The sequence below is a fragment of the Phaenicophaeus curvirostris genome, chromosome Z, assembly GCF_032191515.1.
Source record: "Phaenicophaeus curvirostris isolate KB17595 chromosome Z, BPBGC_Pcur_1.0, whole genome shotgun sequence".
In the NCBI taxonomy this organism is placed as follows: Eukaryota; Metazoa; Chordata; class Aves; order Cuculiformes; family Cuculidae; genus Phaenicophaeus; species Phaenicophaeus curvirostris.
In genome coordinates, this window is record NC_091431.1 from 57,203,913 (window position 1) to 57,231,143 (window position 27,231).

At 39.7% G+C, this 27,231-nt stretch overlaps 1 protein-coding gene across 2 annotated transcripts in view; it reads left to right on the forward strand.

Moving 5' to 3' along the window:
• The window catches only part of ANKRD55 (ankyrin repeat domain 55), a 50,679-nt gene extending 23,988 nt beyond the window's left edge, over positions 1–26,691 (forward strand). The window contains exons 7-11 of one of the 2 annotated variants that reach the window (XM_069879784.1): positions 9,293–9,477; positions 11,156–11,323; positions 12,719–13,380; positions 18,788–18,889; positions 26,046–26,691. In XM_069879784.1, the coding sequence (XP_069735885.1) occupies positions 9,293–9,477; positions 11,156–11,323; positions 12,719–13,380; positions 18,788–18,889; positions 26,046–26,314 (1,386 nt within the window). In that variant the 3' untranslated portion in view covers positions 26,315–26,691. The remainder of the gene's footprint in view (positions 1–9,292; positions 9,478–11,155; positions 11,324–12,718; positions 13,381–18,787; positions 18,890–26,045) is intronic. The other variant, XM_069879785.1, reaches the window with a different exon arrangement.
• Positions 26,692–27,231: the final 540 nt, after the last annotated feature.

Consider the following 27,231-nt stretch of genomic DNA (forward strand, 5'->3'; position numbering starts at 1 on the left):
AAAATTTTTTTTCTGATATCCAGTCTGTACTGCCCCTGGTGGAGCTTGAGGCCATTTCCCCTTGTCCTGTCCCCTGTCACTTGGGATAAGAGGCCAGCTCTCTGCTCTCCACAACCTCCTTTCAGGTAGTTGTAGAGAGCAATGAGGTCTCCCCTCAGCCTCCTCTTCTCCAGGCTAAACAACCTCAGTTACCTCAGCCGCCCCTCATAAGACTTGTTCTCCAGCCCCTTCACCTGCTTCGTTGCTCTTCTCTGGACTCGCTTCAGAGCCTCAACATCCTTCTTGTGGTGAGGGGCCCAGAACTGAACACAGGATTCGAGGAGCGGTCTCACCAGTGCCGAGTACAGAGGGAGAGTAACCTCCCTGGACCTGCTGGCCACACCGTTTCTGATCCAAGCCAAGATGCCATTGGCCTTCTTGGCCACCTGGGCACACTGCTGGCTCATATTCAGTCGCTGTCAACCAACACACCCAGGTCCTTCTCCAGGCAGCTTTCCAGCCAGCCTTCCCCTAGTCTGTAGCACTGCACAGGGTTGTTGTGCCCCAAGTGCAGGACCAGGCATTTGGCCTTGTTAAACCTCATGCCATTGGTCTCAGCCCAGCGGTCTAGCCTGTTCAGATCCCTTTGGAGCCTCCCTACCCTCCAGCAGATCCACGCTTCCACCCAGCTTAGTGTCGTCCACAAACTTGCTAAGGGTGCACTCGATGCCTTCATCCAGGTCATTGATAAAGACGTTGAACAGGGCTGGACCTGGGGACACCACTTGTAACTGGCCTCCAGCTGGAGTTAACTTCATTTCCCACCACTCTCTGGGCCCGGCCATCCAACCAGTTTTCCACCCAGGAGAGTGTGCGTCTGTCCAAGCCAGAGGCTGACAGTTTCCGAAGCAGAATGCTGTGAGAAACTGTGTCAAAGGCTTTACTGAAGTCCAGGAAGATGCATCCACAGCCTTTCCCCCGTCCAGTAGTGCGGTAACTTTGTCATAGAAGGCGATCAGGTTAGTTTGGCAAGACCTGCCTTTTGTGAACCCGTGTTGACTGGGCCTGATCACCCGGTTCTCTTGCATGTGCTTCATGATAGCACTCAAGATCACCTGTTCCATGGACTTTCCCTGGCACTGAGGTCAGACTGACAGGCCTGTAGTTCCCTGGATCTTCCCTCCGACCCTTTTTGTAGATGGGCACAACATCAGCCAGCCTCCAGTCTAGTGGAACTTCCCCAGTCAGCCAGGACTGTTGGAAGATGATGGAAAGGGGTTTGGCAAGAACACCTGCCAGCTCCCTCAATACTCTTGGGTGGTTCCCATCCGGCCCCATAGACTTGTGGATGTCTAGCTGGGCAAGCAAGTCTCTAACCACCGCTTCTTGGATCATGGGAGCCTCATTCTGCTCCTCTAACTCCTGGGTGTGTACAAACAGGGAACAACTTTCCTTACTATTAAAGACTGAGGCAAAGAAGGCATTAAGTACCTCAGCCTTGTCCTCATCCTTTGTCACAGTTGTTCCATTTGCATCCAACAGGGACTGAATACTCTCCCTGGTCCTCTTTTTATTGTTAACATATTTATAGAAAGATTTTTTATTATCTTTCACTGACTTGGCCAATCTGAGCTCTAGTTGGGCTTTAGCCCTCCTGATTTTTCCTCTGCACAATCTCACTTCCTCCCTGTAGTCCACCCAAGACGGCTGTCCCTTCTTCCAAAGTTCATAGACATTCCTCTTCTTTTTGATGTCCACCCGTATCTCCCTGCTCAACCACGCTGGTTTTTTTCCCTGCCGGCTCTTTTTGCGGAACATGGGGATGGCTTTCTCCTGAGCTGCTAGGATTTCCTTTCTGAAGAGCTCCCAGCCCTCATGGGTTCCCTTGCCCTTAAGGACTGTCTCCCATGGGACTTTGCCAACCAGCCTTCTGAACAGTCCAAAGTCTGCCCTCTGGAAGTTTAATGTGGCTGTTCTGCTGATCTCCCTCCTCACTTCACCCAGAAGTGGAAATTCTACCATCTCATAATCGCTTTGTCCCAGGCATCCTCCAGCCTTCTCATCCCCCACAAGGCCTTCTCTGTTCACAAACAGCAGGTCCAGGAGGGCGCCTTCCCTTGTCAGTTAGTTCACCAATTGTGTGAGGAAGTTGTCTTCCACACATTCCAGGGACCTCCTAGACTGCTTCCTTTCTCCTGTATTGTACTTCCAGCAGACATCTGGAAGATTGAAGTCTCCCACAACGACAAGAGGTAGCAATCTTGAGACTTCTTCCAGTTGTTAACAGAAAAGCTCATCAGCTGCTTCTTCTTGTTTGAGTGGTCTATAACAGACTCCCATCACAATATCTGCCTTCTTGTGGGCTCCTCTTATTTTAACCCACAGGCACTCGATCCCGTCATCACCATAATCGAGCTCGAGGGTATCAAAGCACTCTCTAACATAGAGGGCTACTCCATCAACTCTCCTACCCTTCCTGTCCCACCTGAGCGGGACAGCTCACCCAGAGAAATCAGTCCTCACGGCAATGTACTAGCAGAGGAAAGCTGCCAAGTATTTTTAGTCATTGCCCTTTACATAGTAAATCATAGCCATGTATTATAAAAGTCTCCAAGTGAAAAATTCTCAGGGAAACTTGGCTGGTATTTTGTGCAGCTTTTTGGTTCTTGAGCAAAGAAATGGTAAGAGAGACAGGGATATACAATAGCTGTAGTTATGCCTCCATGACTGCATTTGGTTTTTGGTGGCTTTTTCCAAGACCCACTAAAGCTGCTGAGAGGATAAATATTTTTAAAACACCATGTCCCCTAGCTTTACCAGAGGCAGCAGTGCTCTGAGGACCACAGCACAAAGTATCCTGTGCAACAACAACAACACATTTTCTCTCCAAGAGTACCACAAAGTCAAGCCAAGCTGGGACACTCTGAGTCTGCAAGAGACACTGTCTCAGTGGGTGTCTGAGGCTGAAGCACCAGGGTTAGGAGAAGACAAATGAGCTTCTCTCTGAGCTAGTTGAGTAACTACAGAGGCGTCAGTAGAATTGTCACTAATTTATATTGGTCTGCCATCAGAAGCACACCCTGTGAAGTGCCTGGGCTGCATCCAGGCAACTTCTGGCAATGTTTTGCTGGCAGGAGGAAAGCTGAAGATGGTATTACAGATTGTTCCTTTCCTCAGCACAGGACCTAGTTGTCTTTATACCTTGAGAGCAGAGAAACCACTGGGGGCTTTGAGTTTTTGCAGTGGTTCTTCACTGCCAACACGGCCATCTAGAAGCCAAGGCATGGCAGCTGTGAAGGTAAAGTAAACATGTTTCCATTCTTCAGCTTTCCCTAGACTGGAGAGGAATGCTGGAAGTCCTTAACAATGGGAGAAAGCTCCCAGGTATACAAAAGTCTTCAGCAACTCAATTTGCCAGCCTGATGGATGTTTTTTACTGCACTGTTTGCCACAGACTAGAAGGAAATGCATTATGTCTCTGCTCTTGAGTTCAGCATTTTCCATGTTTAAAATGGCAGACATTCCATCTACAAAAAGTTAGGATGTGTTGTTCTGACACAGCTTTAATATCTGGCACCAATCATACATATCCTCACTGTTGAAGCGACATTATGTTTGTCTTATATTGATTCTAGGATGAAATTCTGAATTTGTGTTACAGTAAAGGCAATCTGAACGTGAACACGAGGAAAACTGCACCTTAGTAAAATGAATCCCATAAGAGAAAAAATTGTACTGGAGGAATAGTTCTGTTTTGCCAGCATAGACATAACTGAGCACACGGTTTCTGCTAGCAAAGCCTTGAGTCTAAGATTAAGATTTTTGAAGTCCCAACCAACAAAGACAAGTTGGAAAAGTCTGTGGATTGGATTTTGTTTTCAGTAAATACTGAATTTCAGAATAAAAAAGGATAAAAATGTGACTTTGAAAGGAAATATGTACTTACCAATGTAATAACCTCAACTGGATTTACACAGGAAAAATGTCCACAGACAAGTTATTTCTTCAAATTTTCTATGGGTTGCTCAACAAATACTTGGAATGGCTCATGTTTCTTTATTTCAGCAAAGGAGAAAAAGATCTTTGCTTTTTTTTCCAGGGGCCTTGCTGGTGTAATAGTCAATTGAATATTAAAGTATGTTAAGCATGTAATTTTGAAAAAGGCTTAGGAGGAAAGCTAAAAGGACTGGGACACCAGCCAGCATTCTGTAACATAAAACTCAAACAGCACCCAATGATGCACAAAAATGGTTTCCAGGAGGAAGATAGAAGTACTGATGCAGATCTCATTTCATCTATAGTTCTTTATAAAAGTTACATCCCAGAGTAGTACAATGGGAGTAATATTTGCTTTTTGCTGCAGAAAGGAGTAAAATAATGTGTCAAAATGTCTAGTCATTCAGGGTCAGAGCAGGAGGACATCAAAGAGAAAATCAAAGCTTTGGATTCACAGGTGTGGAATTGAAAGACAAAGGATTGCAGAAGAAACACAGTCAGCTGCTAGTGGAGAATTTCCCTCCGACGAAGTTAGCTATGGGTATAAGAGGGCTTTAAACTACACACTAGTACATAAAGACAGAAAATATAAGAGAACTAATGCAACCTAACCATATAATCTCCAGAAGCATTCACTTGGAAAAAAAATATTTTGTCAGAGTTTCCAAAAAACAGTTAAGTAGTTAAGTGGTCCATAGCTTGTCCCTCTCCCATTCCCAGCTTTACATTACTGGTAGCCATAAGCCTGCCTAGGAGACTCTTCACGTGATTCTTCTCTTTGGCATTGAAATACATAGTTCATTGGAGTATTCTGACAAGGAGGAAACATATCCTGGCGTATAGTGCAGTACACAAGGCAAACATTGTACTATGTACAATTAAAGACTGACAGAATAAAATGGAATGTTACAGTAGAATATTTCATAAGTGATAATAAACTTCCCACGTAAAATTATCATTCTGCATATCAGCTGGACATAAAAAGGGCTGAAGTATGAAGGCTGTAGTAACAGTGAGAATGTAAAAGTGTCATAATTCACACAGAATATTTTCCCAAACTTGGCAGGATTCTCATTATGGTACTTCACTGGTAGACAATTCCAGAAGAACTATTTTCTTATTTTGAAAGCACTGAGTGATGTAACTATCACAAATTTGGCTTTTTATTAACTAATCCAAAGAAAATAGAATTGTGATCAAATAAAAGTGAGAGCTAGCAACCCTGTTAGTGAATTTGTTGTTTGCCACTCTAGGGAGATGACACAAATCTCAGACAAAAACTTGCACAGACTACAATGAGAGTTTACCTTGCAAATTCTCCTGGATTGAGGCTTTAGGATATTTATTCTTCAGTAAATAAGTTTTACATGAGTCATCTAAGAAAGAAGAGTTCATAGCGGAGAATCAATAATGGGTGGAAGCAGATAAAGGTGTGAGATGGGACAGAACTGTATAGAAATTAATAGGAAGCCCTGTGGGATTATACAGAAATACATAGCAAAATAAGAATCTCTGAGGATGTTCCTTAAAAATATTTGAATACAAAAAGGGAAGATAAAATGTAGGGATACATACAGTAAGGTTACAAGAACATGTAATTTTCCTATGGTAAATTTACCACCAAACATCTTGGTCTAACAGTAGTACTGTGGTTCATTGTAAATTTACCAGAGGAAGACAAGATTTTTGGTGACCTCAGCTCAAAGCTATCAATCTAAGAAAAAGGGCAGCGTAAGTGGTTTAGAAGAATTTTGTGTGCAACTTAAAAGATCCCAGATGAATGTAAAGATAAGAAGGCATTCCTAAAAAGAGACGGCTGGAAAGCCACAAAGCAGTTGATAAGAGATCTCTTTCAGCGGAGTGTTCCAAATATTAGGAAATATGCTTTGATTATGTAGAAAATATAATTAAGAATTTGATTGAATTGTTAAAATAGTACATAAATTTCATAGCCGTTGTTGAAGTAATTATTGCTTCCTCAGATAAGAAGCTATTGGATATAGTATGTTTGAATGTCAATTAATCAATTTAATTCTAAGTAGTAAAATACAGAAATACTGGAAAAGTGCCAATAAGATAGAGTTCATCACATGACATAGAAAGCTTGTTAAGTAGGTGGTGATTAGAGTGATCATAAAACGTTCAATTTTTTGTCCCTTTCTGGTTTGAGTAGTACATGCAATTTTAATCACACTGGATGACGTCAATAGCACAATTTGTATAAGTACAATTTGCAATAATGGACCCTGCATTCAGTCCAAATATACAATGTCCCTATGGGGAAGAACAAGGAGTAATGCAATCAAAATCAACCCAGGGAGTTATATCACACATCATATATTCTCTATTATTCATTTTCAGGACACTCCAAACAGTCTTTGCAGGTGGACATCTCACAGACAATCCAACCCCGGGGGTTTAGTACAAGAATGTTTTTATCTGTTCTGTAATCACGTGATGAAATATACAACTCACATATAAGCTACAGCTAGAACCAAATTAAAGGGACACCAAGCACTTCATAGTTCAGGAAAAAATTCAAAATTATCTTGATAAATTGTAGGAATGAATTGAAATTCATAAAATAGCGCTGGGTACAGATCTGTGAAAAATTTAGGCTGTTTGCACAAAATGAAGAGTAGTAGGCTAGTGAATTACAAATTCAGTAGGAGTTTAATTATGGTGTTGATACAAACCAAACAAACATTCTGGGATGTATTAGCAGAATTGTGATACATGTGGGCTACAGGAACTAGCATGTCATTTTCAATGTCAGGAGAGATAATTATGTTGTTTGGGGTGCCATGGTTGAAGAAAAGATGCAGACAAACTGGAAAGAGGCCAAAAGCAAGCACTAAGTATGATAAGTAGGTTGAAAAATTTGACCCATGAAGAGAAGTTGAAATGGTTTGTTTAGTCTAGAAAATGGAAGATTGGTGGCAGACAGAACAGTCTGTAAATGTGTAAAATGCCAGGAAGAGTGGGACATTTGTTACGCAAATGCTCTTGTGCAAGAATAGTTAGAGACTGAAACTGTAGGTGCCGGATGTGAATTTAGACTTACCAAGACAGTATAAAATTAGAGGAATAGTAGTATCACTAGAACATGAATATAGAAATAGTAAGATATTGCAGGTTAATATTTTTTTACTTTATCAAAACTGACTCAGAGAAGGATGGTAGCAGATAGATGTTTATTGTGGTGGTACCAGAAGTATATAACAGACTTCAGACTCATTAGTCCTGAAGGTAACTTGAGATTTCTCTGATGTTAGTGACCAAAATGTGTAACAAATAATTAGGCTGGTGTGAAGGACATTGATACTTGGGATCAGGACCAGAGAATAAAAACAACAATTATTCATAGGACTTTGGTATTCCTGAACATGAAGATCAACACTCTTTTTTCATTAGATATTCAAACAACTATAAATTAATAACAATTTTAGCATAGTTAATGAAGATATTATAAAATGCCTGGTCATAGAAAATAAGTTTGGATGGCATTATCAAAAATTGACTCTAAATTAAACAGGTGAGTAAAGAAAATTCCTGACTTTGGAGAGACACATTTTGTCTTAATTAAGGGAACTCTCAGCTGGACTGAGAAGCTCTGGGACCAGTAGAAGAGGCTTGGGATATGACAGTTGACTATCCATCTTTACAGGATATATTTAGAGTAAGTAGACATCTTACAAAATAATAGTATGGAGAGGCAAAAGAAGATGTCTCTCAAAATCAAGAATTGAAGAGAAATAATTTAATGTTAAGTAGAGGCTGGAAAGAAGTTACATTCAGGGGTCAACCTTGAAATCAAACTTGCTTAGTATTTTCTTGATAACTTGGCACAAAATACAAGGCCTTTCTTATTAAATTCTTATTAAATATGCCAGTAACAAGCAACTGGAAGACATAAACAGAAAAGAATGGGGATATACAGGGGAAGCTGAATCACCTTCAAGTCTAGAGTAATTTAAATGGAACAAAACTGAACAGGATAATGTTTAAGTAATGCACTTGGGTGCTAATAACAGAAAGGCCTCCCAGGAACTAGAAACTCTATGTTTGAAAATGACTATGAAAGTGAAGTACTGAGGTGCAAAAGGGTATTTCAAAATGAGGGAACTTCTAATGGGACACAGCTGTAAATAAGACAAATGCATTCCTGTGACACACAAAAGAGGCATTTCTAACACAAATAGGAAAGAGCTTGTGTCATTGTACAAAGACCTGGCAAAAATGTCTGTGTATGACGAGGCACAATTTTAATCAACCCTCTCCAAGGACACACAACTAAAACACAAAAGGAGGAGGGTTAGTAGGTTGATGAGAGAAATAGCTTATTTTACAATGAAAACTTAAAAGGCTTTGATTGATTAGAGCAGCAAGAGAACAGCTCAGAAGGGATATGATGATTGTCTATAAATACATCTGAAGAACAAATACCAGTTAGAGGAAAGAAGTATTTAATCTAAATAATAATGCTGGCACAGAAACAAAGGGACATAAACCAGCCATGAGTATGAATAGAAATTAGAGTTACTAATCATTAAAGCAAACAAGTCTTTGAACTGCCTTCCTTTGGGAGTAATGGGGACAAAAAACCTAATTGTTTTTAATGGACATAGTTAGTTTATGAAAGGGATGATGCAACATAGCTGCAAGTGATTGCAAGGATTGAATTTCATGATCTAGAAAGAGCTTTCCAGCCTTGAATTGCTATGTTGTTTAAAAAAAATCACTGATTCTTTTTCACAATTTCCATCAAGTTAGGATATACAATGTTCCATTCCATTTGCAGGTTACAGAACAACATATACTTTCTACAGAGACACTGAAGCCCTGGAGCAAACTGGCTAATAAGGTTTTCAACAACCACTTGAGCAAATATTTGAGATGGCTTTTCTAAGTGTATTTGGACATGCTTACAGAAGTGGGTTGGTCTTTGGAGGTCTTTTCCAATCCTAAATTTCAATAACAAAATAGAATCTCATATCTTTCTGGACTCTGGATTAGCAAAACAGCAAAAACCCCAAGTTATTTCTGAGAAAGCTGTTAAGTAATTTACATTCTGTAACTTTTGGAGATATTTGCAGTGATAAATTATTTACTATTTTTCCAATCTTCAAAGCGTTCTAGGAAATTCATAAAGCAAACCAGAACCCAAGCAGGAGAGTGGAAGTTTTTGGCTTTCACACCTGGGGAGTCTGGTACATACAAAGCGAACCACCATTTTCGTATTTATCCTCCAGCACAGAAAACGCAGTTTCATGTGAGCTCCATTGTAAGTGCTTTTCTTCTCTGAACTTCCTCCCAGAGTGGCAACAGGATTCTGTGTTCCATCATTCTGGACCACTACCAGGGGCCATCAATAATAAACTATGATGATGAGAACGGAAAAACATGTATGCACATTGCTGCGGCTGCAGGCTACAGTGATATTATCAGTGAGCTTGCTAAAGTCCCGGAGTGCAACCTGCAGGCCCTTGATGTGGATGACAGGTAACCATGGAAACTCTGAAACTGAAGTTACTGCTTCCTTTCTATTAACATGAGACTACCTCTGTTTATTCTATAATTGTGTTTCCTGCTTCACAGTCCATGGCCTAGTTAATGAACCAACGTGTAGAAAATCATGCTTGCTCAGAACCACTCAGTGGTACAACACACATACAATATCTAGAATAATAACTAACTGGTAGGAATGTTATTTAACTTTGTGTTTCTGATAGGAAATGATAAGATTATGTGTGAAAGGACTTTTCCACCACTTGACTTCTTTCAATAAGAAGCAGACATTCTTTTCAAAACAATAGAACAGGATCCAACAACTTGAAGCTGAAATCCTGCTGCTATTTGTGTTTATGAAACTACAATATTCCTGTAGGACATGGGGTTCTTCATCTTCCATACTGAGAAAGCATTTGACTCCTCCCAGGATGAAATCCCAAAGCCATAAGTGCAAACAAATCATGTTCTTTCCTCTTTTTCAACCTACATCTACCTCTCTTGGAATTTTGCTCATGAATTTTTTTAATGCAGACTGAATCAACTGACTGTCCAAGCTGATTATCCTGCTCAGTAGAGAAAAGCCAAGGTTTTCTTGGCTTGGAACTTCAGGTACTTAAAATAATAGCATTCTTCATAGAAAAGTGCAATAAAACAGAACAGAAATAAAACCAAAAGGGGTCTGGAGATGTTTCTAAACTTCATTAAAATGTAGTTGAGAGGTTGTGTTTCTATGGAAAGATGGGCGAAGTGTGGAGTTTAATCACATATTAGAGCTCAGTAAGTCACAACCTACTATTACACATTCTCAGATATTCCCATAGAACATATTACACTTGAAGAGGGGGGAAAGATAAACTGTTCACTATAAACACAGAGTAGATTTCCACTCTACTGTTTCTGACTGCACCTAGCTGAAATCACTGGGATTACAAAGACATAGCTGAGAAAAGTCAATTTTATTTATTATTCTTGCATAGTTTTCTTAAGGTGTTTTGTCTGCTTACAGATTTTTCACAAGAGCAAAATAGTGCAGTTTGGGAACTGGACAAAGGTTTCCAAAGACAAGGTGCAAATCTTCTGCCAAGCAGAAAATCAATTTGACTTTCCTTCACAGATTCAAGACAACTATATCTGCTCCAGTCTGTGCCCATCAAAGAACACAGAAACTGGCAAAGGGGCAATGACAGTCTGGTAAATGTGTCCAGTCCTTCTCATTCATCTGGGGGAAGCTTCTCTTCCTAATATCTACATGGAAAGCCCTGAGCCAACCATTGCTAATTGTGTTTGATGTAAACATGAAAAGATCTTGTTCCTATGTAGTAGACACTACAAAGATTTTTTTTCAAATTCTGCTCTGAAAACTTCAGTCACTTCTCCCACCATGAAACCGCAGCAGCGAAATAGATGTTATTATATAGCATGTATAGGCATTCTGCAGCTTCATATTACTTTTTCTACAGCTAAATAGTTGTGCGTATATAGATGCACATCTATGGCCTTATTACTACCACTAGCAGCTACATTAGTGTGGGACAAGTTGCTGGATAATTCCTTAAAATGGACGTCATGAATCTGGACAAGTTGCATAAAAGTACATATCATTATGTCAGTAATTGTTTCGATAGTAAATTTATTCATTGATTTTAATGAGACTCTTCCTTTTCCGTAGGACACCTTTGCACTGGGCTGCAGCAGCAGGGAAAGCAGACTGTGTGCAGACTCTGCTGGAGCTGGGGATAGACAGCAGTCCTCGAGACATCAATGAAAACACTCCTCTGACATATGCAATGTACTGTGGACACACAGCATGCATTAAGCTGCTATCTCAGGAGAGCAGGTAAAGCAGAAGTTCGTATCTTGCTCACATGTTGCCACTAACTAAAAAATTTATTGCTTTTTGTATGCTGCTGAAGGTTTTGAGCCCTGAGTGATGTCTCCTCCAGTCATAGGCAATAAACAGTTCAAGTTTTCTACCTAAAGACCAACATTAGAATTACTTATCTACTGAAGTCTTACCACTGTGGTTATGGTGCTAGTCTGCTGATCAGCAGAGTGTTCTGAACCAAGAAGATGCGAGTGTAGCTCTTGCTCAGTTACCTTTGTGAAGAAAATTTATCTTACAGAATAATTACGGCCCTAAGATATATGCCTTCCACTTTTTTGAAATCTCTGTGCACAAGTGTGTTCATGTAGTCAAACAAAGGGATAGACTGAGAACAAAAGCAACTTTGCCACTTAGATAGACAATAAAAAAAAATTCAAGTTTTCATCCTGATGGCAAGGGTTTGTGTTTTCCTAGTCTTTTTTAGTTCTCTGTCTTGGATTGTCTCTTATCCTGAGGGTTTTTTCAGTTAAAAAGTAAAATTCTTTTACCATTGCTCATGAACTTCCGCTCTCTTTATATTTCCCATGTTTCAGCATCTATTATTTAATTCATTTCAATTCTTCAAATTTAGTAAAGGGGCATGCACTTACAAATACATTTATTATTTCTTTGTGCTTTCCTCTCCTTTCCAGTCAGCAGTTAGTATTATTTCCTGTGCTACAAATTGTGAAACACAGGTAACATTACCTCTCTTCCTCCACCTGCACTCTACCTGTAGGCTTAGGTCTGAAATGTTGGTTACTCTAAATCTCACTTAAAAACCACTACAGCAACGTCACAGTAGGTGATTATCTTGATAGACCTTCTGAAACTGTGCTGTGCCTCCTGAGTACGGTTTCGGCAAGGGAATGGGAAAAGGATAGGGAAGGAGGAAGGGATAGAGAAAGGAAAGAGGAAGGAGGAAGGGAAGGAGTGATGAACTACTGCCTTTCTTACAGTGTTAGCCATGACCATGCTATTGGAAATACCATTTTCCAAATATGACCTAATACAAAGATCACTTGGTTTTAAAGATCCCAGCATGTTCTTCTTATTAGATCTTGCCTCACCATTAAGAAAAATTATTCTGCAGCTGGTAGCTGCTGAAGCCAGAAAAGTTTGGGTTTTTCCTGATTGCTGTCTACCTTAAGATGAGTGTAAGGTAACAAATCCCATAAGAAAGAATGAAGTAACATGGTATCATTTTCAGTCTTTGTTAATTAAAAACTTGAGTTCTAATTTCCTGCCTCCTTGAACTACTCCTGCAAATCTATCTGAACACAATATGCTTCACTTCATGGGCTAACACAGGCAGTATTGTTTCATTATTTGGCAATAATAACATCACATCTTGATTTGTACTTCCAGTAGGTCTGAGCCAGTTCATCAGTTTCCCTCCCAGAACAACAGACTCCTAAAGAAAGGACGATTCAGTTTGTTGAACCACATCTTCTCTTGCAAGAAGAAGAAAGATGATCAGAAAAATAGCCAAAAGGACAGAAGCAGAGACCGATATCCTAGAGAAGAGACCTCAGAAGTAGATGACATCATCACCACTTTTGATTGCATTATGGACACAAATTGCAAAAATATGCCAGATGAGTGTGTGACCACTGCTGACTTTAAAAGAAGGAGCACAGATACAAAGTACCTCATCCCAGAAAAGAAGCAACCAGATTGTCAGGGACTTTTGCCCATTAGAACCCAGAGCCTCCCACCAATCACTGCAGGCAATTCCTTCCTAACTGCTTCCCAGAGCACAAAGTCAAGCTTCTCCTCCAGCACCAGCAACCACCATTTTGCACACAGGTCTCAAAAGAGTAGGAGTGAACACAACTTGCTGGACCACAGAAGCAGCTGTCAGGCTTTGTTGGATGATCCCTGGAACACAGACTCTAACCAACTACTCTCCTACAAAGTCTGTACTATGGCTCCTTCAGATAAACTGATAAATGGTTCAAACTCTGATAGATCTCACCATGTGCTTTTGTGCCCTCCCCGCCTTCCTTCACTTCCCACTTCTCCATCAGGTAATTTCTTTCTTCTCTATCTCCCAAATATTATAATCTTTACTGATGCAGCAGGGTGAGTCAGAAAAAAAATAGGTAAATCTGATCGATGACATTTCTATTCCTTCAGTATCTTTTTCAGTTTCTTCTCCCTGTATGTAGCAGCAATCACAGCGTATGGACAGGACATCAGCTGACAGCTGAAGCGAGTGCTTAGGTATGCAAAATAAGAGATTTAAGTAGGCCTAATAAGCAAGCAAATATGCATGTAGTTAGGAAGCACGTAAGGTACCTGAGCAAAGTAAATGTCTCCAGAGTATACATCTTCTTTGTGAATTGCACATTAACACCCACTGCCATTCTTACTGCCTTGTGTCTGCATTTGGTCATGGAACTAGATGTGCAAGGGAACAGTACCACACTCACACTCAAGTATCTACCTCTGCTGAGAGTTGCTACTGGATCCACCTAGGTAAGCCAAGGTGTGCCATGCTGGACAGCTTGCACCACAGCACTCACTTCTTATATAGACATATTCTGACTCCAGGCTTTTCCCATTCTTCGTTGATTAAGTGCCAGCTCTTCATTCTAATTTGCTATTCTTATGGTTTCATCAAAGCTCAATTCAGGTTGCTAAATTTACAGAGACAGAGAAAATGCTTTATGTTGTGGTTTGGAAACTGTATTGTGACAGTAATAAAGCAGAGCTTTAGAATTCTGAAGAAAACTAGAAACCAGGGTTTGGCAGGATTTGTGTTCCAGTGCTCTGACTCACATCCATGTTTAAATGAATCTGGCTGGCTGGCCTGTATGCTGGAGTTTCCTTCAACATATCAGTGTCTCCAACTTCATCTCCTTTGGGATTAATCCCATGCCAAAATTAAACACATCTAGCAGGAATTCCAACCACTGTAATACCCAACTGAAAATGAAGCAAGTAAAAGCAATTCTCAAACTTACTCGTACACCATTACGAGGAGTAAACATTACACAATCTACCCTCCCCCAACAGACATGAGCCATTGTTCTCCACTGGAAAGATGAGTGAACAGAAAACCTGTCTGAGAAGAACACTCAGATCAGGTCACTGCCTGAGCTTGCATGATAGCTCAAACTATACCGAATCCTATGTGAAGTGATCTATAAAATAGAAAATCTTTGTCGACATTGCTAATAATGAGAACAGACAGCAATTTCAAAATGACAGGTCATTCTACATTGCACAAATAAAGGCTGGAAATAGTTTTTCAGGGCAAAGAAAAAGAGCTATTAAAGAAGTTCCACTTCCTGACCACAATCCTGAGAGCTTGGCAGACCTGGCCTATAGGTGTCACCACTTTTTTACTGTGCACCCCAACTATTCACTCAATCACACAAACCCCAAAGTCTATTAGCTAGCAAGGATTGCTCCAGCATGACTCTTTGTATGCTGAACTCTGCAAGGTTCAGCTCTCATGTAGAAGATAAGAATACCTTTACAACACAAATATACTAGGGTGCAGTGAGGCTGAGATATTTGAGAACACTCATGATGACAGTAGATGGAAATAACTCAAACTGGATAAATGAAACCTGAGGATAACTACGGGGAAACATTTCTTGTCGGAATTGTCAAATTTTAAATAATGTGGTAGTTATTTCCACATCAAATATGACTATATATTTTTCTTACGACTGTAGAATACTGTATGGTTAAATACCTGTTTGCTCTGGACAAGACAGGTGGTGTTCTATGGACATCCCATCAAAATAAGCTGCAGCTATCTCCATCAGGACAGACCCTGTGCATCCATTCACTGTTCCATGATCTGCACAGGAACTCAGTATAGGACCAGCAGTCTACATGCATGAACAAGAGCAAAATCATATAAATCATGGGAAATTTTCTAATTGTTAAAAATGGGAACTGTCTTTGCATGTCCAAAGAAAGAGTAATTAATTTTATCTCTGACTGTTATCTCACTCAGAGAGAAAAAAAAGCCTGAGTCTGCTTTAAACCCCATTCTCTGTGTATTAAGCTCTCTTTAACAAAATTTTCCAACAATAAGAAGATTCCTGTAGCTGGCAAAAAAGGAATTCCACTGAAGCATATGAATTAAAACCCTGTAAGGTGGCAGAAAGGGTGTCACAGTAATACATTGCACAACTCAGATACTGCCTAACATTTCTGCTTATCCCTCTTCTCGCCTATGTGTGTGGCTTAGATCTGTCTGCCCCCGTAATTAAAGCCACTTGACTTGCTATGAATTAGAACTCCATTTACTGTATGAGCTCCAGGGCTTCCAGGTCTGCAGTGCATTATGCCTGCAGGAATTAGAGGGATCAGAAGCAAAGTAAGCCTGGCTGCAGCCCAGTCAGCAGTGCTGTGCAGACAGTTCTCCCAGAGGAAAGATATTTCCTCATCAGGTTTGGGTTTGGGTTGTGGTTTGTTTTTTTTTGCAGAAGGCCTAGCTAAGTGAAAAAACAACACCTTGTCTTCGAAGGACACTGAAGTGTTAATACTGCATTTCTCAAGTCATGACTGTGGGGACTACATGTAATTTCCTAAGCACTGAATATCCAAGGCAGGCTCTCGGGTATGAATAACCTAGGGGAACTCAGTTTGAAAATTATTTTCTCAGCTGACACAAAGTGCTGATTGTCTTGCCTGACCATGTCTTTCATTAAAGTCAGAGCTCATTTTTATGCCGACTGCTACTAAAGCAGCTGGCACATATATGGGGATTTTTTGAGGGTTTTTTTCCTTCTATTTTTGGTGGTCCTGAAAATGAATGATGAGTCGATTTACCAGCTGAGTCTTAGCACTTACACAAAGGTGACAGGTTGCTGTGGGTAGCAATAAGACTTACCTTGCTATTGTGCCACTGGTTTCTCTCAGAATAACTATAGTGTCTTGTGCTTCACTGGGGAAAGCAAAGACAGACTATACCAAAAACTACTGCCAATATTGCAAGAGTGCTTGCCAGACACCATGATGACCTGGCATCCACAACCTGAATAATTTTGTATTTATGCACTCTGCAATCATCTCTTTTTGCAAAATGAACTGCCATCCACAGGAAAATAGTGTAGGTAGAGAAATTCCAAGTGATACAGGTAAAAGGAAACCTGCCTCTAATGTAAAGCAGCTCTTAGCACCCTCTAACCCACTGAAGCCTCCTTCTATCACCAACACATTTTCTGTATTATTAACCTTCCAGGTCTAGGGCAACGCTTTATTACAGGTTGTATTACAGCAGTCTAGTACCTTCCACTTGCTTGAACAGGTAAAGTAAAAAATATACTACTATTAAGCTTCTGTTGGTAAAAGCAGTATGGTATAGTCCAACAGGAAGCACTTCTTGACCAGAAAAGAGTACACCAAAGCTGATGAGTGTGGGTGTGTCCTCAAACTGAAAAACTGATTTGCAGTGGGGCACTCATCATAACATTTACAACATTTCCACAAAACACACCAGAATGGGGTTCATCTCCCTAAATGCAAATGAAAGTCATAGAACAACCTGCAAAAAAAGTCAGAAAAAAAACTGAAATGCAGAACAGTCCTGCATCTTATAATAATGAAATTGCCTCCTTTTCATTTCATTCAAAAGTAACTGCCATTGGTAATACATTCTTGAAAAAGATGATGCCTTGAAGAGAGAAAATCTTTTTTCTCTGATGCTACATGGAGCAGACAGAAAGGAAGAGCAGAATACTTCCACTTCATGCCAGAACTTATGGGGAAGGATTCTTTTCCAAGCATTCATATCAGTCTCACACACATTATGCTGTTGTTTTGCTGCCAGATATACCCACTTCTGAAATAAACATATCTCTTGATAGAAAAAACAACCTCCCATCATCAAAGCCACAATAGTACATACATAATAAGCCATTAGTTCTCAGCATACGCATCACTGAAACCAACATAACTCAAACTGCACCAATGGCACTTGATTCTCTGCTATTTTTGGAACTATATGTTTATTTTGTTGTTCACACTGGATGCAACGTCTACAAAAGTTTAAGGAATTTTACATTCATTTTTTGATCATCCTGTCTTAAAAATTAAATAAAGATTAAAACATAGGAAAAGGAAACCGAAGTCTGTTTCTATTACAAACAGTTCGTCCATAAAAGATTTTTCATGCTTTAGCCCAATATGCATCAGCTTTACCCACGAGATCCAGTAGGTTGTTCCAACGTCTAACAACTGCCATGGTATTTGTATCTGAATCCTGCTCCATACTGAGCTGAAGGCTGTACTGTAACATGGGGATTTGTCTGATAAACACAACTGTAGCTCCTTTCACACAGAATCCATTTAGTCAGTTACATAGCTATGCTAGTCTTCACAACTACTGCAGTGCACCTCTAGGAAACTGTTCTATAACTATTTGCCTACAGCTTTCTCTTGCACAGCCCAGCAATACAAAGTTGAATTCAAACACCAACTACAAAGCCACAAAGGCATTTTATATGACTCCATTTCTTCCTATTGCTTAGGAGGTCCTACTCCACCGAATCTCTGTCTCCCCTCATCTCTGTGTGCTGACGGAGCATATGTTTGCTCTGCAATGAGCCACATTGCAATGCCATGCTGGATGAACAGCTGTTTGACAGGACTACTCAAGACTCCTTACAAGGCTTATCTCAGATATAGGGACAACAAAGAGGAAAAATATGAGGGGCTCAAACATCACAGCATAAGGTCAACTCAGGAAAAATACCTAGGGAAAATGGGCCTTGAGTTTCTACCTTTTTAATAATTCTTTATATGATATTCATGTAGTGAAATGCATTATATCATCTAACATATTGCCTTTTTTATAGTACTAGACCAAATTTAACTTTAATCTTACCCAGTGAAACACCACAGTTAGCCAAATAACCTTTCATCTTTCTGTATCTATTCCTCTTGGTAAAAATGAAATTGCCATAAACATAGTTTAATGAGAATCAGTATCAGTTTATATCAGTTCTGCTATGTTTTCATCTGCAGAAAAACCCTCTCAAAGCTCATCTTTACTGCTGCCTTCCACCAGTCTCATTTTCCAACCAGCAGCTGTATTCCATTTGCGTTGTAGTACTTGCAAACTAAAGCTTCAACTCTGAAATCAAATCTATCAAGTGGAATAATCCTACAAATCTAGTGTCCAAACAGTTTTACATAGACCTAGCTACTGGACCATGCCTGTCCCAAGACCAATTACTATATTGTGTGAAAAAAAAGTGATACAGATACATATGAAGGTTATATTAGATCAGTCACTCCTTCCAATGAAACTAAAGAGAACAAAGCACCAGTTGGCAGTTTCATGCTATTATGTATTTGTGAGAATTAACTAAAAAAGTTTTCATTTTTACTTGAAGCTGGAGATCTACAGTGCACTGTATTATTTACAGATATTTTCATATACTAACAGATTATCTTTTCCCTTCACAGGTAAAAGCTTTCAACAGATGTCTGTAGACCAACTCAAGATAAAAAATCTTACTCCTGTACAGACCAGCTTAGCTCCCATACCCAACCACTGTGCTCACAAAAGTAAGTACAGGCAAGTCTCATTTACAGTATCCTACTGTGTGCCTCTGTTATTGGTATCTGAGGGCTTGAGACAGGTTTCGTGTTCCTCTTTTACAGTGTTACAGAATGGCTGAGGCTAGCAGGCACCTTTGGAGACTGTCTAGTCCAACCCTCCTGCCCACAGAGAGGCTACAGCAGGTTGCTTAATATCACATCCAGTTAGGATTAAATACACAGCTTCTCTGGGCAACTTGTTCCAGTGTTTGACCTCTCTCACACTAAACAAGTTTCTTCTTACCTATTTGTGCCCATTGGCTCTTTTGCCTTTATAGGACACCACTGAGAAAAGTCTGGGTCTATCTTCATTACTCCCCCCAGTCAGACATTTATACATATTGACAAGATCCCCTGAGCTGCCTTCTCAAGGCTGAACAGCCCCAGCTATTTCAGCCTCCCCCGTGAGGCTGGACACTTCAATCCCTTATTCATCTCCACCAGCCTTTGTTAGACTTACTCCAGTATGTCCACGTCCCTCTTGTACTAGAGGCCCCTGGACTGGACACAGCACTCCGTATGTGTCTCACAGTGCTGAGTAGAAGGGAAGGTTCATCTCTCACAGTCTGCTGGTAACACTTTTCCTAGTGCAGCCCCAGATGCTGTTGGCTGTCTTTGCTGCAAGGACCCATGTTTTGCTTGCCATCTATCAGGAACCCCAAGTCCCTTTCTGAAAACCTCCTTCTCAGCTGTTTGATCCTCAGCACATACTGCTGCAGGGAGTTATTCCTCCCTAGATGCAGGACTTTACATTTCCCTTTGTACCAGTCTCCAGCTTGTTAAGGTCTCTCTAAATGTCAGCATACCCATCAGCCACTGCTCCCACTTTCATATCATTTGCAAACTTGCACAGGGTACACTCTGCCCCATCATCTAAGTCACTAATGAAGACATCAAACAGTATTAGCCCCAGCAGCAACTCCAGGAGTATTCCACTAGTGACTGGCTCACCTCCAGCTGGACTTTGTGATGCTGATCACAGTCCTTTTCTCCAACGAATTTCAAAGAGTTGGAATGTACACCAGCACAGAGGAGAGTTTGGTTCTACGTTTGTTTTCCAGAACAGAGACAACTGGAACTCTCATAGACACCAGATTTTTCACTCTTGGTTTCACTTTCAATTGCATGTACTTGTATGATTTTGGTAGCTTTTCACAGGGGCTAGAACGTCATACAACACAGTGGCTTACAGCAAGTAGAGAGATGGATGACAACACCCTAATGACTACACAGCAGAGAAAGGTTGGATAAGTGAGATGAAAGCCAGGATAGAGAATGACTTCCCTGAGGACAGCATGAAAAATCACATGACCCTGATTTTATATTTTTTTTTTTGTCCTTTTGCTAGCAGAAAAAAATAGAGGGAAGATGATAAGAACAAGATCATTGAGTTTGCAAAAACTTTGACATTTTCTGAATGTTTACAGGTGAAAACATGTCCTATCTCTCTCTGTCTTAAGCACACCAGATAGACTAGCTGTTACAGGAGGACAGGAGTCATTCATTTCTCTCACTATAACAGCATCCGCTTCGGGTAATTTCTGTAACACAAGACCTAAAAAAATAGGGGTTGAGATAGCAGCAGCCCTTTTTTGACACTGCGCTTTCAGCCAGCTCCTCATTCCCAAGGCAGTAAGAAGCCTAGTTCCAGAGGGCAGGGAATGCCTCATCACACTACCACAGCTCTGGCAGAGCGTCAAGACTTAGTGACTCTCCCAGGCTGGATTCAGACAGGGACTGGGGTGTTCTTCACATACAAATAGTAGCCCTAGAAGAAATGCCCCAGTGTATTTTGGATGAGGATTTGCAGTTTATTGTCTTCTGGCATATCAGCCAGGTTCTTTCAAATTTCAGAGCCAAACTTAAGATTCATTACCTCCTCTTATAATCTGAGTTTCAGAAGCACTTCTGTTGCTATAACAGTATTACTAAAAGTGAAACAGCAAAGGTAGCTTTATAGGGAACATCAGATTGTATAGGGGAAATACAGAACCCTGAACTGCTGCAGCACAGTATGTAAGAGAGGAAGAAGAAAAATAGAGATATGTGGAATACTGAGGAGGTACTTTCAGTTTGCTCAGAAGAAAGAAAATAATCTAGCTGCTTTCAAAATCCCAGCTCCAAGCCTTCTATTTCAAGCTTTCTATTAATGTTCTCTGTGTCATCTAGTTAAAACACAGTTGTAAGCAAAATCCTAAAAAAAAAATTATTTCATAATCACTGATGTTCTTGCAGTAATTCATACAAACAGCCAGGTTTTTGTTCTTAGTCTCATGCCAAAAACTGTGTGTTACAAATACAATACAATTATCACAGTTAATAATCATGGTTTAATTAACTAACACATAACATTTATCTTGGTGCCATTACTACATGAACATCAGTTCAAGCCAATAACAGAATAACAAAGTTACTTGCAAAATAGCTTTGTCAACACAAATTACACATTTGACCCTGGAACTTTCCAAGTAACTGTTTCAGAGCCAAGACTTCTCTCATCCTCCATCCAGCCCTAAAAATACTACCCAGGCAAATGGCTCGAGCAATGAAGCTTGGATAAAAACATGTGTGTTTCTTTAATACTTTTGTTACACACAATGTGAGTTAAAAACATGCAACAAAGCCAGTGGAAAAAAAAAATCAACCACGGAGCTAGAACAATAGAATAAGCATAAATTAGAAAGAGAACTGAAACTATTCAGAGATTAACAGAAAGAAGAAACATCTCCCAAAAAAGGAAGGACTGTAAAAGAAAAAAAAAAAAAAAGGAAAAGATGATTAAATCTCTGAGCACAAACATCTAAAAATACAGGTTAGAAAGAGGATAATAGGAATGAAACAGTAGCCTAGGAAAAGAATACTTGAGTGACCTTAAACCATAGTTTAGGAAGTCCCACCTTCCAAATGTTCCCAGGGCCAAAGAGGTCCCTCACGTGGCTTCCCAAGTAGCCTCAGCACACCCTGACATCACTTATTAGTCTGTGTGCTGCTGCTCCAACCCCAGCACACTCTGTCTATCTCATTACATGAATCTCCCAAGGACTGCTGGAAAATAGACTTATAACAATCACACACAGCTCACAGAATGCCAGATTAATTCTCCAAACACAAATGGGACTTCGAGAGAACTATCTGCTGCTCCCAATTCTTCATGTACCTTAAGAGGTCTGAAGTCATAGTGAGGCAATTACTTGTTGAACAACAACAAACTATCTACTTCTGCAGGTCATTTAACAATATTTTCTGAGATCAGTGGTTGTTTTTCCTGTTATTCATCATGATTTGAAGTTTTTTTCTTCCCAAGTTAACAGCGAAGGATTCCGCAAAGCACCCTCCTCTGTGCAGAGGACCACCATGGTCTGCTGCTTGCATTAGGAGTCCAAGAGCCATCCCTTCTGGTGGAGTACATGCTCCTTGATCAATGTCTTCCTGACAGCCTTATTCTTTCCTCCATAGTCTGAAACAGCAGCCACTCGAGAGTCAGTAATGCATTTAAAAGGCTCCCTGAATCAGTAGCTCTTACTGTATCATTAGGCGTTTGGTAGCTGACTCTGCCCTCTAAACATGAGTAGTTATTGGTGCTTTTGCTGTATATAGCTTCTGGATATCTGGCAACCAGTCTTAAGGATTATGAGTCTCACAAACTCTGCTGCTCAGTCCAGGCTCATGTGTTTCAATATATATACACTAATACCAGTCATTATCTGTATTATTTCAATGCCATACATGCGCCAGTCCTGAAATCCTTACCAAATAACGTAAACTGAGGTATGTAGGACCAGCTGGAAAGCATTAATGTCTGGGTGCTTTTTTTCCCACTTCTCTAAATGCACATGTGTATTTTAACAGCTACCCTGTCATGATAGTGAAGCTACACTACATTGGTTTTGCCCTACTTAAACCCATCATTAAGGATTCATCTACTATGTAAAGTGTTCTGGAGATACTTTACACAGATGTAGACTTTGGATGTAGGAAAATATGCCTGTGTTCCGAAGAGGAAATCAAGTAAGCCTCTCAGTATGCATTTGTATTATACAATAAAATTTCAATGAACTCAAAGCATTCTATCATGTGTCAGAAGATAAATGGGCACATTTATTGTATTTAGCCCTGTCTCATTAACATAAAGTCAATACAAACTAAAGCAAAGAATTAATGGTATTATTTTTTTCCATGGAAAGGAGAACTAGGCAATTTCATGAACTTTTGAAAAGGAATGAATCTTGAATATAACCCATGACTTACACTACACTGCCAAAGGCCAGGCAGCTCTAATAAATACTGCCTGCTCAGCTGAGCAGCTGAGTACTTGAATTGTGCTGAAATGGTATCAAAAGAAAAAGGCAATTTTTTAAATCCTTTCTATAAAGAAATCTCTTTTGCCACAAACAGATACCAGGTAAGTCTTAAGAGAATTACTGCTCCTCATAAATAAATAAATAATGAATGATAAAATGAGTATATGGTACAGGAGAACATGGCAGGGAGACCTTTAGCCTGTTTTGCCTGACATAGTAAAAAAACACGTAGATGCAAAGCTCTTTCATTTCTCACTGCAGACATTAGAGAGGTAGCATTTGTTGCCAATGAGGTAAATTTCTGACTTATTAATGATATACTATGCAAATCTACAAAGAAGGTCTTGCATAATTATATACTATGCAAATCTACAGAGAAGGTCTTGCATGACAAGATTGGAGTGCTCCTGCTTTGCTGAGGCACAGAAGATGCAGGGTTTCTGCTTGAACTTCTTCAATATATTTCTAACTCAGGCACGGTCTGTATCCCCAATTGCTTGCAGGACCGTTACTCCCCTAGCCTGTATTCCCTGTCTTACATTTAGACTTTTGGTGGTTTGGGATTTCTTCATTTTTTTCTTTTCTCTAAGTGCACTGGTTTGCATTTGCCTTTGCTGACCTTCGTTATCTGAATTTCTTACTGTTTCTCCAATTTATCATGGTCATTTTGCACTGTAAGTCTGTTCTCCAGGGAAGTACACATTAAATGCCTTCTTTTCATCAGGTGTGTGACCATGTTATAGTTATGTGTCTACCTTATATGAAAAAAATGTGAAAAAGTTAATAATCTTCCCTTATTAAAACTACGTAATTTCTCACTTCTCCTACATTCACTCCACCAGTGTCCAAGTTACTCTTTTTTTATGTTGCTCGATGAGCAGTATGGAGGCAGACTTCATAGGTTCAAAGATTCACTTCTGAGAAACACCAGCTATGGACAGGCTTTTTCATATTTGGGATTTTTAAGTTAGATTAACTAACCTAAAATTCCTTAAGTCCTCCTTTCTTGTCTTTTTATCCTACAGCCCTCAAGAAACTCCACCCACTATTCTAACTCTGACATCCTCAAGTGTGCTGAATATTTAGCTTGGGTTTGGGGATTTTTTTTTAAGATGTAAGGTCCAGCTTATCACAAACGCATTGATTGCCATAGTTACTAGGTTCATAACAATAGATTATGTGGTCTGTTATTTCTAATAAATATAAGTTTATTTATCAGTTTATCCTTTATCAAAATGGTCCAAATCTAAATTAGCATCAGATGTTTCTCTGGAATTACACAAGATTTTCATTTGGTTGAGAGAGAACAATCAGCTTTATTCCTTATTTTTGTAGGATTTCCCAGAACCTGCAGCAGAAAAATATCTGCCAGATATTATGGAAAGGCAATAATCAAAGGGTCTGCTAGGAAAAATCCAAACACAAATACTCAGGTTTTCACTGGAGTTGAGTCGGAAATGGAATGATAATGTCAGGCTGAGACAGTAATTTTTGAGCAGTGTGTGTAGCATTCTTCCTGCATGTAAAGAACCAGGACACAACCATGATAGCAATATGAGGACAAATAGCTGGCTCAGAGAACAGATTTTAATACCTGACCACTAGGAAGCATTTATGGTTAATTGCAAAGGATGAAGCCAATGAAATAAGGAATCCAAATAACTTTCTGGAGGCTGCCATGACCATTAGGATGAAATTCAGACTAGAAATATCTCAGAGGAAAGTGTTCATAGCCTCTCATATATTCATCACAACAGATGCAGATGGGAGGAAATCACAAATGAAATGAGAATGCAACCAAGTAAAAATTAATGTGAAAAACTGCAAGGAAGATTCTGTAGCCAAAACAGAGATGGTGTTAACTTCAGCAGTGAACCCTTCATATGTTTAAACCAAAAAACCTGATACATACAAAGAATATACAAAGAATTTGTGAATAACATTGATAAAATACAAAGAACTCCTGAATAAAATTGAGAGTTAAATAACAAGAAACAAAGTCACAATCATTTCCATGGCAGAGAAAAATATGTCTACAATTAAGGTTTTGAATACTCCTTTTTAAAAAAATAGGAAATTAGTTGCCTGAATGAAGGGGTTTCACGATTTCAGTTTAGAGAAGATACAGAACTATATTAACTTTAAAGCACAATGTTACTGTGCTGTGTTGGAGATTAAAGATTATCTAAATCCACAGTTTCTTGCGAGACTGCTGACACACAAGAGATTCAACAGTTGTGGCTGTTGTGTTTCAGTGAGGGTCTTAGTGCGCTACAGGGCAATGATCTACTTTTGTGGCCTGTGACTTGCAGAGCATGTGTGGACCTATTTTCATGATTGATTGTGTCTAGAGCAACCCAGACACAGTACCCTATATTCTTCCATTTCATCTTCTTAGGATTTTGATCAGAATTTACCCTGGGTAATAGAGCATCCTCTCACAAAGTTTTTGTTAAAAATAATATACTCCCATGGGACATTTCTGTTCCAGTCAGCCTGTGGTTTTTGACAGCAACATCTGGTGGAAATTTCTCCAAAGAGACCAAGTCTCCTTCAGACTATAGATCCTCTGCTTACCAGAAGTTATCAAGTGTTACAGATAGCCAAACACAAAGTAAATCACTTAATCCTGGAGCTGTTTTCGTCAGCTGAAGATTAGCCCTGAGAAGATTTAGCAACTTTTCACACATACTTGATCACATTTTTCAAATCCACGTTTGATTACACACAACACGAGACAAACAACAGTTCAAAGAAAGCAGCAAACTCATTTGTAAAAATGTCATGCTTCTCACTTTGTGCACTCTTTCTTTTTCCTCTAGTTCAGCTACCTTCTCAGGGTACCAAGAAGTTTAAGTCCCTGCCTTTAAATTCCCTAAGGGCTGGTGCAGTTATTCTCCCAGCAGCTTCAACCTCCAGATCCCAGAAAAGGGAGCATTCTCAGAGTCATTTGCTCTACTCTTTCTTGCCTGGTCTACCAGGAGAGCCTCTGAAACCAAGCCGTGTCCTGCCTGCTATCCCAAGCCAGAAGAAATCTAACCCTGCAGATGAGCTTGAGAAATCTCTCACCAAACCAGAGGCTGAAAATTAACTTATTACACTGACTCAAACAGTTGAAATATATCTAAGAGTTTTGTTACAAGATAACTGTACAGTAAAATCTCATTAATTTGCACTAATGATGTTCTTGTGAACCAGAGTATAAATGAAAAAAGACATGAATGGGTAGCACCTTACGAAAGCTACACTGTACATTTATATAACCATTTTCATTAAAGTTTTCATTTATGATGGAATTACTAAATCAATATTAATGTGCTGTAAATTTATTTTGTGAATGGAATCCTCATAACATGCAATGTTTAGGGAAACATAAATTGACTGGGATTCTCCATAGTTTGTAAAGGTGCGGATTCTGAGGCTGTGTGCCATCAAAAATATCTTTTTAAGATTAAAAGAATGAGCTCAAAATAAAAGGCAGTTTCAGCAAATGATGGATTTTGGCTCTTTACTTTTCACATTATCTATATTGTAAGTATGTGGGTTTGTGAATTCAACAATCTAAAAAAGCATAATGAAACACTAATCCCTATGGGACAGACAAGGCCATAGCACACAGTGTTCAAAATGTTCATTGCAGTGACAGATTTCTGTCTCTTTCATGTAATTCTTCATACTTCTCAATTACAAAAATGCAATTTTGTACTATTATTTTCATAAAACAAGGTCCTGAGTTATTAGGCACTACTTTATCAGTTTGATCATCAAACTGAAGAACGACTTCTAACTACATTTCTGCTCAGTCAGGACCCTTAGCAAGCGCTATAGGCCCTTGTCTAAACACTACCCAAGACTGTCCTTTCATGGACGCTGACAAAGACATCAACCTCTACTTGCTTCAGGTAAATCTTGCTGCTATTACTCTGGAGGCTTTCCCAATTCTGGATATGGAGGAGCTATGGGCATTACTGTGGGTGGAGGAGAGCATAGTCCCCTCTTGTCACCCCT